Genomic DNA, 13,727 nt, shown 5'->3' on the forward strand with positions numbered 1-13,727 from the left:
GCCTGGACTAGAATGCAGTGGTGTCATGAGTTCAAGTGGCTCACTGAAACCTCAAACTCCTGGGCCCAAGTGATCCTCCTGCCTGGGCCTCCCAAACTGACAGGATTACAGGCGTGAGCCAGCATGCCCAGTCTGTTTCCTTTAAATATATACACAGATGAGAGCTCTGAAGCTTTCTTAATTGCACAGCCTATTTTTTTAATGACTCTTTTGGAAGAAAAGTGGCTAGACTAGTGGCAATTTTGAAATGCAATCTATTTGCTAAACAGTATCACTTAACTCAGAAATGTAGTTCTAGAGAAAAAGTACTCAACTTTGTTTTATAATAAATGAGACTAGAAGATGATTTTTTTTTTGTTTTGAGACAGAGTCTCACTTTGTTGCCCGGGCTAGAGTGAGTGCCGTGGCGTCAGCCTAGCTCACAGCAACCTCAAACTCCTGGGCTTACCCAATCTTACTGCCTCAGCCTCCCGAGTAGCTGGGACTACAGCCATGCGCCACCATGCCCGGCTAATTTTTTCTATATATTTTTTTAGTTGTCCAGATAATTTCTTTCTATTTTTAGTAGAGACAGGGTCTCGAACTCCTGACCTGGAGCAATCCACCCACCTCGGCCTCCCAGCGGGCTAGGATTACAGGCGTGAGCCACTGCGCCTGGCCAAAGATGATTTTTTAAAACAAAGAATAACTTTTTTTAAACATCTCTTTTCAATCAGACCACAAATACACTGTCATGTGAAATCTTCCCATGAGGAGACAATAAATTAATTAGTATCCCCTGTATTCAGAATACATTTACTCTGGGAAATACAGGTCCCTCGTCCCTTAGCTATCTTCTTTGCTTAAAACTGGAGATAATTTCTTTCTCATTTTAATATCTCCTACCCTACAGAGAAATTGAAAATTTATCAAAGTGGTTTGCATTTATACACTAAAGGGACTGATTTAAATAGCAAGCAAGACTTAGGTTAAATATTAGCAGAACTACCTCAGGACAAATCTGATAACCCCATCAACAGGTTGTTTTGTTTTAAAGCCTCAAGCATGGTCTTGTCCAGAGTATGGCAAAATGGACTGATAATGTGACTGGCCACATCTCTTCACCCTTCGGCACGTTATGCTCAGGACTGCCTGCCATGTCTTGAAGCACACAGGGTGGAGGTCAGGACCTGTGTTTTAAACTTCTTGTTTGAAATGCAATTTGTGACAATGTTGGTATATTTATATTTAGGTATGTTTTTTACTACAGGCAAAGTGTAATGTTTCTAAAATAAAGTCTGATCGTTTAAAACGACTGCTCAATTAGACATATGACTAGAAGAATATGCTATTGGTCTCTAGTGCCTATGACACTAGAGTCCTCTCCATAACCCAGTGTGCCACTTGTGGAGGAGGGAGCGGTGTGGCACCCGCGTGTGCCTTTCAAGTGCAGACAGAGTGTCTGACAAAACTTCTGCAAGCACACACTAGAGAGATTGTTAGAAATCATTCATTTTAACACACCACTTTATATTTCTTTATATTCTCTTTCATTTGCCAAAGACCATTCTGAAATTAGTACTGATGATAGTTAATCGAATTTGACTCAAGTGGATTTTACGTCATCCTCTTTGAGAATCAAATGACATTTCTGAGCCCCATCTTAAGAAAAAGAGCACATACATACCTAACATCTATGTATGTAAACATACAAACACACTTGTGGGTACACACACACACACACACACACACACACACACACAAATTTGCCACTGAGAAACATCTAGGTTGTTTAGATTTGAGTCTTGGCTCGACAATTTATGATGTATTACTGCTTCACTCTGCCTCAGCTTCCTCATCTACGGAATGGGGAGATTACCAGTCCTTACCTCACTGGTTTGTTCTGAGCATTACCTGAGTTACCATGAGTGAAGGGCCTGGAGGGCTGGCTATCTGGCATGCAATGCACCCGATATCTCAACTTTGATGACAGTGATCCTCTGAGGATATTCACAGGCCGGCCCTCTGAGGCCCATTCAGGGACCTCCCAGTCCCCAGCGACCCCAGGTACAGAAACCCAAAAGTAAGACAGGCATCACAGGTGCTGCCCAAACCCATGCAAAATTATTCTAGAACAAATCTGGGCTGAAAGGTTAAAAAGGAAGGTATTCTGTCACTCCATTTACTTATAATTTTGTCACAACTTTCTGATTTGCTCTAGTTATAATTTGGGGGCAGGCACAGTGGCTGACGCCTGTAATCCTAGTACTTTGGGAGACCAAGATGGGATAATAGTTGAGGCCACGAGTTGGAGACCAGCCTGGGCAATGAACGTAGGGAGACACTTGTCTCTATGCAAAATAAAAAAAAATTAGCTGGGTGTAGTGGCCCACACCTGTAGTGCCACCTACCCAGAAGGCTGAGGCAGGAGGATTGCTTTGAACCCAGGAATTTGAGGTTATAGTGAGCTATGATGGCCACTGCACTCTAGCTCTGCCAACAGAGACCCTGTCTCAAAAAAAGGTGAGGGTCTGAGTATGTGTGGAAATTTGGATCATCTGGCCTGGCTGAACATCAGTTAAGAACAACGGAACAAAACAAGTATATTTTCCTTATGCACAAATAGTTATCTGCAATGGCTCTTCTCTCAGAGTTGTAGCATTTACTGCTCCAGGATTTTGTCTTCAAAAATAATTTTAGTATGACCAATTCTGGTCTACCTTAAATTTATCAAAGCATGTCTAATATTTATTATCACCATATATGATCCTTAAGTAATATTCTAGGTAAGACATGATGGTTAGTAGTCACCTCTTTTTAAAAATTAAGAAAAGGAGCTCAGAGAGAACAAGAAATTTGTCTCAAATTATTAAGTAAGCAACACACAATTCTGGAAGGCTCCCAGATCATCTGACTGCTGTAGTTTTTTTCTACTCCTGTTTTTCTAATCAAGATGGCAGGTTAACTCTAGCTGCAGACAATTTGTGGACACTTTATGATAACTAAGTTTTTGGTATTATAATCCTTTACAATATCTGGAGAATCCACTTTCCTAAAAAAACAATGCCCTGTTCTGAATGTGATCTTACATATAAAAAAATGAAAATTTCTTCTAAATGCCAGCATTTACATATTCAGTCTTACCTCATTATTACAGGAAAAAAGGAAATTCTGGCTTTCTGGGGTATCGGGATGACACTCTCTTACAAAAATTTCTTCCTGTTCATTCCGTACAGAGAGTGCGAAGCCTCTGGCGGGTGTTGGTTTAACGAGAGGAAGCAGGCAGTGGGGGTCGGGGAAGGACACTTCGGCAGCATGACCCCTGGAAGCTTCGCTGGTCTCTGACAGAGGGTCTGCAGAACACATTTCCACACAAGGGGAATCCTCCGGTTCATTGAGCTCACAAGAGTCGAACGTGCTATTTATAGACACATATTTTGCAGGGTTGCTGTGCTCTACCACTTTGCGGGATGATCGTATGACTGTGTTCCGAGTGCTGTAAAACAGAGCTACCCACGTATGGAGTAAAAGCTTCACTTCTTCCACATTATCAGGCAAATCGATGTTCCAGGGCCTGAGATTTCACAGAAAGAACACACAGAAATTATTGAAAATGGTTACTGTTATCTATTACAAGCAAGTGCCTCCATTATTAACCTTAGTTTGTAAAAAGAAAAAACACACAAATCTGAAACAGTGACTATGTTAATACAAAGTTGATCTAATGAATAATTGTGAATCTAACCTACTCATCTCAGAGAAGTGAACCGAGAATCAAGGTGACTCCTTTCAGATCACAAAACCTGTACGGGAGAACCGTGACCTGAACACGGGTCTCCTGACACCTCGCCTAGCATGTCTTTTACACCAAACAAACTCTCCGGACAAAGTAAACCTACGTGTGAAGGATGGTTTAGGCAACTGCCAAGTCTTCATTTTCTTGTTTTTGCTAAATCTGGCTGATTCACATTTCTTTTCCTTTTTTGTGTCTCTCTTCCAATAGCTGAGAAAATCTAAAGATTAAAATATCTCTCTGGGCAACTTAATAGAACTATACTACTTTCAGATTATAGTTTTGCAAAATACTCTGAAACCACAGGGGGGATACAAAACATTTCTGGCCATCTGGCAGATGGATAGCTGACAGCCGGAGCAGGGTGAGTGAGGGCGGCCGCAGAGTCAGGTGACAGTTCAACAGGAGCAATACAAGGGAAATGGCCCTCTGAGTACACGTGAACATGTGCAAGGACCGAAGTCTGCAGTCACATGTGCAATGGTTCACCAACAGCTGAATGTCACCTCACACAGATAACGCTTCTTGCCAACAGTGATGGTTACCATTCATACTATGTAAAACCCTAACATATGGGTCGGGCGCGGTGGCCCACGCCTGTAATCCTAGCCCTCTGGCAGGCCGAGGCGGGTGGATCGCTCCAGGTCAGGAGTTTGAGACCAGCCTGAGCGAGACCCTGTCTCTACTAAAAATAGAAATAAAAATTATCTGGACAACTACAAATATATATAGAAAAAATTAGCCGAGCATGGTGGCGCATGGCTGTAGTCCCAGCTACTCGGGAGGCTGAGGCAGTAGGATCGCTTAAGCCCAGGAGTTTGAGGTTGCTGTGAGCTAGGCTGACGCCACGGCACTCACTCTAGCCCAGGCAACAAAGTGAGACTCTGTCTCAAAAAAAAAAAAAAAACCTAACATATGTAGCAACCTCAGATGGAGCTATTACTAAACCCATACTTTAAGATGTTGGCCACAGACTGTCACCCTCCACTGACATCACCTGGAAATTTCTTAGAAACTTCACCCCACACAGACTACCTCAGACTCTGCAGTTCAGTGAGATCCTAGCTGAGCCACACACGCACGATGAAGACTGAGACGCACTGTCTGGAGTACGCAACTTGCCCACGGTCCCCAGAGGCAATAAATGGGAAAACCCACGCAAACCTAGGTTAAACTCCAAAGCCCATGCCATCAATCACTCTGTTATCGCCTTGATCACTTAAAGAAGATCTACAGAACATCCCTATGTAAAACTGCTCACTCCTATCATATGACCAATTTACCAAGCTAGAAGTAAGTTTTAAAATGTTTCTTCTAGAATTCAGTCTGTAAAGCATTATTTCTAAATCTCACACTATCTTACATTAAGATCTCACCTAAAAATTACAATTCAAAGGCCACAGGGCTTATGAAGGGGCACTGCACAATGGAAAGGCATTCACAAGGCCAAAGTTATCTTTAAAAAGTGCTCCACGTCAGCTTGTTACTCTTAATTGTCAGTAAACACGTTTGCTTTGATATTATTACCAGAACTACTGGTTTTACACACACTTCCTTCTCCTTCCCCAAGTTTAGCACAAGTTTCCTCATTTCACTACGTTGATCTCAACAAAAAAGTTTCATCAATTTTCAACAAGTTTCACCCATACTCACCCATGTAACGCTCTTACTACAGTTTTCTCTAGCGGGTTGTTGGTGTATCTGCTATCTAAGCTGAACGCATATTCTGCTTCACATTTGAAAGTGACCTTGAAGGAGCCATCATAGCTAAACACGGTGTGAGAGCAGTAAAAATCTTTCAGGCTGGAAGACATCAGTCGGCTCTTACGCTTCATCAGCGCATCTTCAGGAAGCTTCTGCAGAGGGGAGATGCTCTGCTGATGCCGGAACGGCATGACTTTCCCCACCGGGGTCCCTGCTTCAGGGCCTTTTGTCCCGTTCTTAGCAAAGGCAGGGCCTGGGACCCCTCTCTGCTGTGGATGTTTCTTTGAATGTCCTGCAAGGAGCAGGGCATACGAATGCTCCACAGAAACGAAAGTGCTCTGGCTCGCATCCGAGGGTTCCGGTTTGTCCTCAGTAAGTGCTGCCTGGGCTTTAGCAGGGGCCCGACTGCAAGGAACCAAGCTCTCTTCATCTTGGCTAACAGGCAAGTCTGACCCAGAATTACTCTTATTATCAGAGGAGGGTTTAGGTAATAATCCTCCTTTTTGATTTTTAACTCCCCTATGATATTCATGGTCAGATGTACCTCGCAAAGAATTTTCTTTGGAGAGCATCACATCATTTTCTGGCAATTCAGAGGAGCAGGGAAGGTTTCTAGGCTCAGATGCTGGTGCAGAAGAGGTAGCAGAGCTTAACGCCAGATCAGCTAACAAATTCAGGGCCTGAGAGTCACAGTTGACAATGGAGTTTTCAGGGAGATCTTTGTGAGCCACTGCGGTATTTTCTGGTTGAACTGTGTTTATGCTAATACCATCTTCTTGACCAGCTGATGAAATTTCTGATTGAAGCTGTGAAGCAGTTTGTCTTTTGGCTTCAGTATAAAAGAAGAAAGAAGAAAAGACATTTATAATGTTTGCTTTTCAAAGACTTAAGTTTCTGCCATAATTAGTATGCCTTAGTGAAAATTAACGATAACGTCAACATATTCAAGAAAAACCTATGTTATATAGATTATTAAAATTTTACCATCAGACCAAGGTCTCTTCCAACCCTCAGATCTATTACAATGCACTGACCAGAAGAACAAGTCTTAAGGATTGTGGACATTAATTTAAAAAGAAATCACCCTTTAAAAATGCATGAACTAAACATAAGACGTACTGCTCAGCTCAAGACATATACAAACAGAAAAAACAAATGAAGAAAATGAGAGTCCGGCCCTTGGGAGCTTACTGTCTAGGGAGGATGTCAGAATGCAGAAGTTTCTAGCACGTATTTGAGTCTGCTAACATACTTTCTCAGAAACCATTTCCCTTAACAAGTGGTTTATTAGAGAAACCACTAAAGTTCAAATGATTTTAACTATATTGATCTTTAATTATACAATGTAATAATATGAATAAAAAGAATAGTCACAAGAGTATTCAGAATCAATTTCATCACTTTTTAAAACTTTCATTACTGAAACCATTACTCTCTTACTCTACCTGAAAAAGAATTACTGATAATTTTCCTTTCTGTAGATAACCAAACTCATCCATTTGTCCTTAATCAGAAAATTTACATTCTCCAGTGCTTTGCTTAGGCATTCTCAGCACATTCATTAACGCCTCCTAACTGATGTTCTTTAGAAGGATAAAATAAACAACTACATCAGGCAGTGATTCCCTGTTGTAGGTAGGTGGATGGACAGAAAAGCCAACTCTGCTCCTCTTCACAGTCAACAGCAGAGGTCTGAGATAAATTAACCACCTGCTGGCAAAGGCCAATGACTAACAGATTTAAAAAGAAGAAAATGCTGGCCTATGCTGTCATCGGTTAGAATGAGAGGGGATGGGTGGCCAGGGGAAGGGCAGAATTAATAAACTACTGCCCAGCTTTTATTAAAAACAGCAAAACGCAAGGGGGCCAGGCGGGAGAAAGGGATCCAAAGCGGAGAACTGTCTTGTTAGTCCCACAGGTTTATTGGAAACGTGAAATTTATTTTATGATCTGATATGTCTCACACTGATTTCATTCTATCTCTGTTAGTATTATGGCCTCCATATACTTATTTGTGTCTTATACAGAATACAAGTAAAGCCTAATATAAATATTGTATTGAAGTCAAGAAAAATGGTATAGTTTAATAAATATATATAGTCTCGGATAAATCACTTAATTATTGACTTGTTACAGGCTCGCAATCAAAAATATGACATCAGTCATATATCTCTAAGACATACAGATAAGAAAAGACAGTGCCAAAGGAATTATATTAAAAATATAAAAAGTTCAGTGAACAAAAAACTGTATCAAAAACTTTAAAAAGGACAGAAAAATGATTAGCTTCACTAACAAAATGATTGACTTTAAAATAATTTAATTCTGATAATCAAAACTCAAAATAATTTAAATCAGTTACTTTCAAACTGAGGCCAACATGGCTATGTTCCATCTGCCTTTTTAAACTCTGATATTTCAAGCATAAAAAACAGATTAGTACAGGTGATTAAGGAAACAAAAGATTATTAAATGCAGTAATCTTAAAATTTTAACTTGGAATGTGGCTGTACAACTCACACAAACATTTGCAATACAAATCAGCCTATTTTTGAACATACATTTTGAAAACGATTAATTTTGGGGGCTCACTTTTCTGCCAATATCCAATTGTGCATCTCCTCCCATTAATCAATTTGTCAGTGAATATCCGAGAGCCAATTCCATACAAAGAACTCAAATGGCACTGTCAGGAACAGGACATTATCTGTGCATCTATTCTCATAATGTTTAGAAATGAATTAGCAAGATAGGACCAAGACACATCAAATGACTAGAAAGTAGTAGGAATTCAATTCTGTAACATTCTCAAAAACCCAAAAGAGAGGGGTTAATGAGGGTCAGAAGGTAAGGAAATGCCTCTGTATGGGGCTAGAAGTTAGCTGCCGGAACCTGGCCGGGCAGAGGGATGCATGTGGGAGGCACCGTCTGACCACAAGGGGAGTCACATGTCAGGAAACAGCAAGAGCTCAACATAGACAGGCGGGGTAAGACCACCATGAAGCCCTTTGAGAGATAAGCAGAAGAGCTCGAACTTAGGATGGAAGCCAAAATTGCAGCACTATAGGTTTCTGAATGACACAGTGAGCTTTAAAAAAATCTTTAGTCATAAAACAATATTAAAAAAACTTAATGAAGAAAAAAACCAAGCTCATCCATAATTCCACTACCCCAACAAAAACAGTAGTTTCTTTCTCTGAATTTTTAATATCTGTGAGAAATTTAAAAGTCTAGTAAAGCCTGGCACTCTGGGAGGCCGAGGCAGGAGGATCACTTGAACTCAGGAGTTCAACAGCAGCCTGAGTGGCCGGGCATGGTAGCTCACACCTGTAATCCTAGCAGTCTGGGAGGTTGAGGCTGTGGATCGTTTGAGCTCAGGAGTTCGAGACCAGCCTGAGCAAGAGCGAGACCCTGTCTCTACTAAAAACAGAAAAAATTAGCTGGGCATGGTGGTGCCTGTAGTCCCAGCTACTTGCTGGGGCAGGAGGATGGCTTGAGCCCAGGAGTTGCAGGCTGCAGTGAGCTGTGATGAGACCACTGCACTGCAGCCTGGGTGACAGAGAGAGACTTTGTCTCAAAAGTCTAGTAATAGATGAGGGAGAAAGTAGAATTGGGGAAATCATACAGAAAACTGAGAAATATAAAGATGCAAGGGAATGAAGTCTCTTTGTTAAAAAAGACAATAATATGTACACTACAACAGGACTCAATACCAAAGATAAAGTGTCATTTACAGACTTTGCAGTTTGGAATAAGAATCACACCATACACAGCAGAGGAAAGTTAAGAAGGAAAATAGACCGAGGAGGAGAGCTGGTGCCTGTTCAGTTGCACAGAGGTGAAATCTAAGGGTTATCAGAACTTTCTAGTAAAGAGGTTATGTCTAACAGTTGAACACAGATTGAGCAGTCAGCTGTTTGTTCATGTAACTAAACTTACTTGTATTATTCACTTAAATGAAGTTAGAAAACTAAAACTATTTTTAAAATTAATTTAATGCCTTTTAAAACCAAATTCAGGATTCTGGATTACTGACAGTTATGAACAATCTGTTTATAATACTCTTTAGGCAGACTTACAAGCTTCCACTTTTCATGATTGATTATGGTCTAGAATAGTACTGCCAGATACTACTTGCTTGTGCAATTAGTCATAAATAAGACCATTTACATTTTAACTCTTGTAAACAATCCCATTCATGTTCAGGCTTTATGCAAATTCAAAAGTAGGCTCAACTTTGTGACGGTTTGGATCTTTGCGCCATCCTAATGTATTCACAATAAGAAATCAAATTACTTATTCTTGTTAGTATCTGAACTACAGAATACAGAAAAAAATTATTAGTAACTTTTAACTGGTCTTATATTATTTCAAAACACGATCTCGCAGCCTCTGTTAGGTGTGTATTGTGGTGTTTAAATGTACAGGAAGAGTGTTTCTTACCAGGCCGTGGCTGCTTTCTGAGTCTGGGGTTCTGATTGCATCTGACTGCGTTTACCCTTGGTTTCTGTGGAGATTTCTTCACAGGTGGCTTGGCCCTTGGAACAGTTTTGACTGCAGTTTTCTCTTGTTTCCTTGCCCTTTTAGCATTTGTTGCCACTGGAACATCTTTAGAAACAGGAGCTTCTTGGTTTTTCCTATCCAATCTGGTTTTCTGTACAAACTGTGCAGCCAGCACTTCCGCACCTTATGTGGAAAAGACACTGTTTTGTGAGGGGTAGGGGCCCAGACACCCACCAGCATAGCCTTTCCCTTTCTTTTGTTTTATGGTGGGGAGAGGGTAAGTTTAGTAATGGGGAATAAACTACAAAGTTTCAAGTATTTCATTAACAGATTTTAATAATGGAAAACTTAAAAGTTCTCACATAAATATAGTGTGAACTTGCCAAGTGACTGTCTATATCCCTGTCAGGTGAAGAAGAAAATATCAGAGCAATAACTTTATAAAAAGGCACAACTTAATTAAAAAAAATTCTTCGTAACCTTTTCTGACTGACGTGGCAAGTGAGACGGCACATGCTAGCTGACAGCCCCCGGAGACAGATAATTCTGTTTAAACAAAAAGCAACACAGCTCGAATAGGTGATACGGTTAAAACTATAATCACTGTAGAATGTGTATGCATGAAGAGCCATGTTACATTTTATTTTACTGCTTGTAAACATCGAAGTTTTAATACCATCTGAAAAATAATCTTTTAAAAGACAGGGGGAGACAGGAGAGTTTGCACCTGGTTTTATTTCTGACAAATGACTTTTTTACACAAAATTATCCCTTACAGAATGCTTCACTCGTACGGAGTACGTACATAGCTGAAGGTGGGAAGAAAAAGAAACACTAACTCCCTGCTTATATTGCACAAGAGAAAGTGTTTCAATCTTAAGAGTTAGAAAAATGTTGTTCTGAACACTTTAATCTCACTGATTTTTCATCATTTCAGTTGTTCCCACCAAAAAATTTAGCCCCCCAAATATAATCACACATACAGATGGCTGGCAAATATTTTTAACTCACATTATATTAGAAAACACTGTTTCTCATTGAGAACACTAAACGTGACATTAAACAGTGTAAGAAACTGTGGTCAGTGTTATAGTGAAATGTAGGGAAAAAGAAAGAGATCCATTTCATTTCATTCTTTCGGGGGTTAAAGGAGTGGCTTTTTAAAAAGTCTTCAGAATCTCTTAATGTTACACACATTCCCTTGGGTCTAATTATTTCCCTCCCTACTAAACTATTACAAATACTAAAGCAGCATATTTGTTTTGTAAGAATAAGACTTTTCATTCCACTCTAGTTATATTTTCTAAACTCTTCAGTGTAGGAAAAGGCAAAACACAAATCAGGCATAAAAACAGTTTGGACTAAATTAAACAGAAAAAGAAAGTAAGAGTAGATAAATAAAACCTGGGGGTGGGGGGGCTTTCTAACATTTGCACAAACAAGAGGCGAAAATCTCTCAAAAACCTAGGTCCTGGGAGAAAAAAAAGAAGACAAATTAAACCAGGTGATCCTGTAGGAATTGTTCTGTTTATGTGTAACATTCAAAATCACGTTTCTCAAACTATAATAATCCACTGGTGGGTTGCAAAATAAATTCAGTATGCCACAACCAGAATTCTTTCTTAAATGAGACAGAATAGAATAAAAATTATCAGATTCTATTGCACATAGTTTTCTGAAATTTTTGTCAGTCATGTATGAATTTTTGGGTACTGAACGATACTGGCAAGCATATCTTACAGTAAATATAATTAAAAAACATTTGAAAAAATGTGACAATCTATGTTGAATTATAGATTATTTAATACCTACAAGTGCACTGGTTCACGCAGAGCAGAAACTCAGCATGGCTGGCCTGGAACATACTTGCCAGGAGCTGTGCAGTCCGACTCACAGCTCTATATTGTCGTGTTTTCCTCCACCCTCCGGCCCTCACCATTTCTCAGATCACAGTAAGCCAGAAATCACTATTTGTCAGACCACAGGGTGGAACCTTAATTATTTAGAATCCTGAGGATCACCACAACCTAGATGTTTCTTCTTTAGCACGAACAGTTTCAAATTCAAAACATGACAGATATGGGTGACAAACGTGTTCTGTGAAGGGCCAGAGAGTACACACTTCCAGGTTTGAAGGCCCCGTGGTCTCTGCCTCTGCTCGACTCTACCAGTGTAGCGCAGCCAGAGATGATGTGGGAACTGAGTGGCCCCTCAGCCAGTGTGTGGACCCCTTCTCTAAGGGGTCACACAGCTATAGCTCCCTACCTTTTTAGAGAAAATACACACAAAAAAGATAATTTGAGATGACCCAAAGCCAAAGTCCTGTGCTTTGCTGTGCTGTGTTCACTAAACTGTGTGTGCCGACACCCTAAATGCCTCTAGACTCTGAATCTCACTCAATTTTCAGGGAGCATCAAAACCATGTGTGCAACTGTTTCCAGGCTACTGCGTATCCCACTTCAGTACATCTGTCCGAGGACCCAGGAGATCATTTTAAAAACTCTGATACACATAAAAGATTAGAAACTCTGCCCTAGACTGCTTTAGTTTTGGAGGTCGCAGGCATTTCCTCCCCGTCAGTGTCCAGGCTGTTAGCTATCACCTTGCTGCCACTGGTGTACCTGATTTTAGAAGATCCTCTTCTCCTACTCCCACCTCCACTTGTCAGGGATGGCACAGAAACCAGACACCCACCTTTCTCAGAATAGAATGTAAACACATGAGCAATTTTACAAGTAGAACAGAAACCTTTGCTGGGCAGGCGTTTGAGATATCTTAGTCTTCCCTACTGCTTGGTTTTCAGCTTTATCTAGAGCAGTACTTCTTGGGCTTTGGCACGCACACAAATCACCTGGAAAGAAACACTGGTAGCTCTCACAGTCTTCTAACTGATGCTGCTGAGCTGCAGTCCCCACAACCAAGACAGAACACGGTTCGAACATGACAGCTATTATAATAATCTACATAAATCGTGCTTACCTCTTTTTCTTTTCTGAGGAAACTGTCCTTTAACTAACTTCAGAGTTGTTGGAGAATCCAAGCCACTGTCTGCTCTGGGAGCAGTTCTTTTGGGAAGGGGGCGGCACAAGTTCACCGTCTTGCTCTGCACGGCGGGAGGCATGCTGGCCTTCCTCTTCGGCTGCACTCTCAGATTTGATGCTCGGCCCAGTGGAACCACTACTCCCTTCTTTACTTTCAAAATTTCTTCAGATTTCTTTTTCATTTCAGTTTCTTTTCTTACTTCTGCCTCTGAGTCAAGAAGTTCAGGATCTGGAGTCATAACTAAAGAAAATCCAGCATCACAAATGCCATCTGAAACACAAGGAGACTGAGGAGGCTCTGCTACCAAATCCAAAGCAGTAGACACTTCAAAAATATAACCACTAGGATCCGAAAAATAAGACTTCAGCTGAGTTAAGGACTCTGAAGGACACTTTTCAGCTGGAGGAACCCAGTCAAAGCCACTGGACAGCTTCCCAAAGAATGCAGTCTCCTTAATGCCACCCTGCGGAGGAGCAGTCAGGGAAGTGCTTCTGTGCATCTTGCACAATTCTTGGAAATGATGCTTTACTAATGTGTTTGGACGGGCTGCTTCTTCAGGAAGTGATTTCTTTGCTTCTCGCAGGGCACGATTAAGGGTGGGTAAAATAGGTATCACCTTCACTGAGATGTCATCTTCAACTTTCAAATCCTTCACCCCTAAAATACATACACACATATAATAAACACTTGAAGTTTTGTTTTTTTA

General features: G+C 40.7%; 1 protein-coding gene across 3 annotated transcripts in view; it reads right to left on the reverse strand.

Moving 5' to 3' along the window:
- Positions 1–13,727, reverse strand: part of TASOR2 (transcription activation suppressor family member 2) — a 42,546-nt gene that overhangs the window by 13,282 nt on the left and 15,537 nt on the right. For all 3 annotated transcript variants that reach the window (XM_045529696.1, XM_045529695.1, XM_045529694.1), the window contains 4 exons: positions 12,959–13,678; positions 9,920–10,162; positions 5,426–6,305; positions 3,124–3,553 (listed from right to left, as the gene is read on the reverse strand). In XM_045529696.1, the coding sequence (XP_045385652.1) occupies positions 3,124–3,553; positions 5,426–6,305; positions 9,920–10,162; positions 12,959–13,678 (2,273 nt within the window). The remainder of the gene's footprint in view (positions 1–3,123; positions 3,554–5,425; positions 6,306–9,919; positions 10,163–12,958; positions 13,679–13,727) is intronic.

This window comes from Lemur catta, chromosome 18, assembly GCF_020740605.2.
Source record: "Lemur catta isolate mLemCat1 chromosome 18, mLemCat1.pri, whole genome shotgun sequence".
Lineage (NCBI taxonomy): Eukaryota > Metazoa > Chordata > Mammalia > Primates > Lemuridae > Lemur > Lemur catta.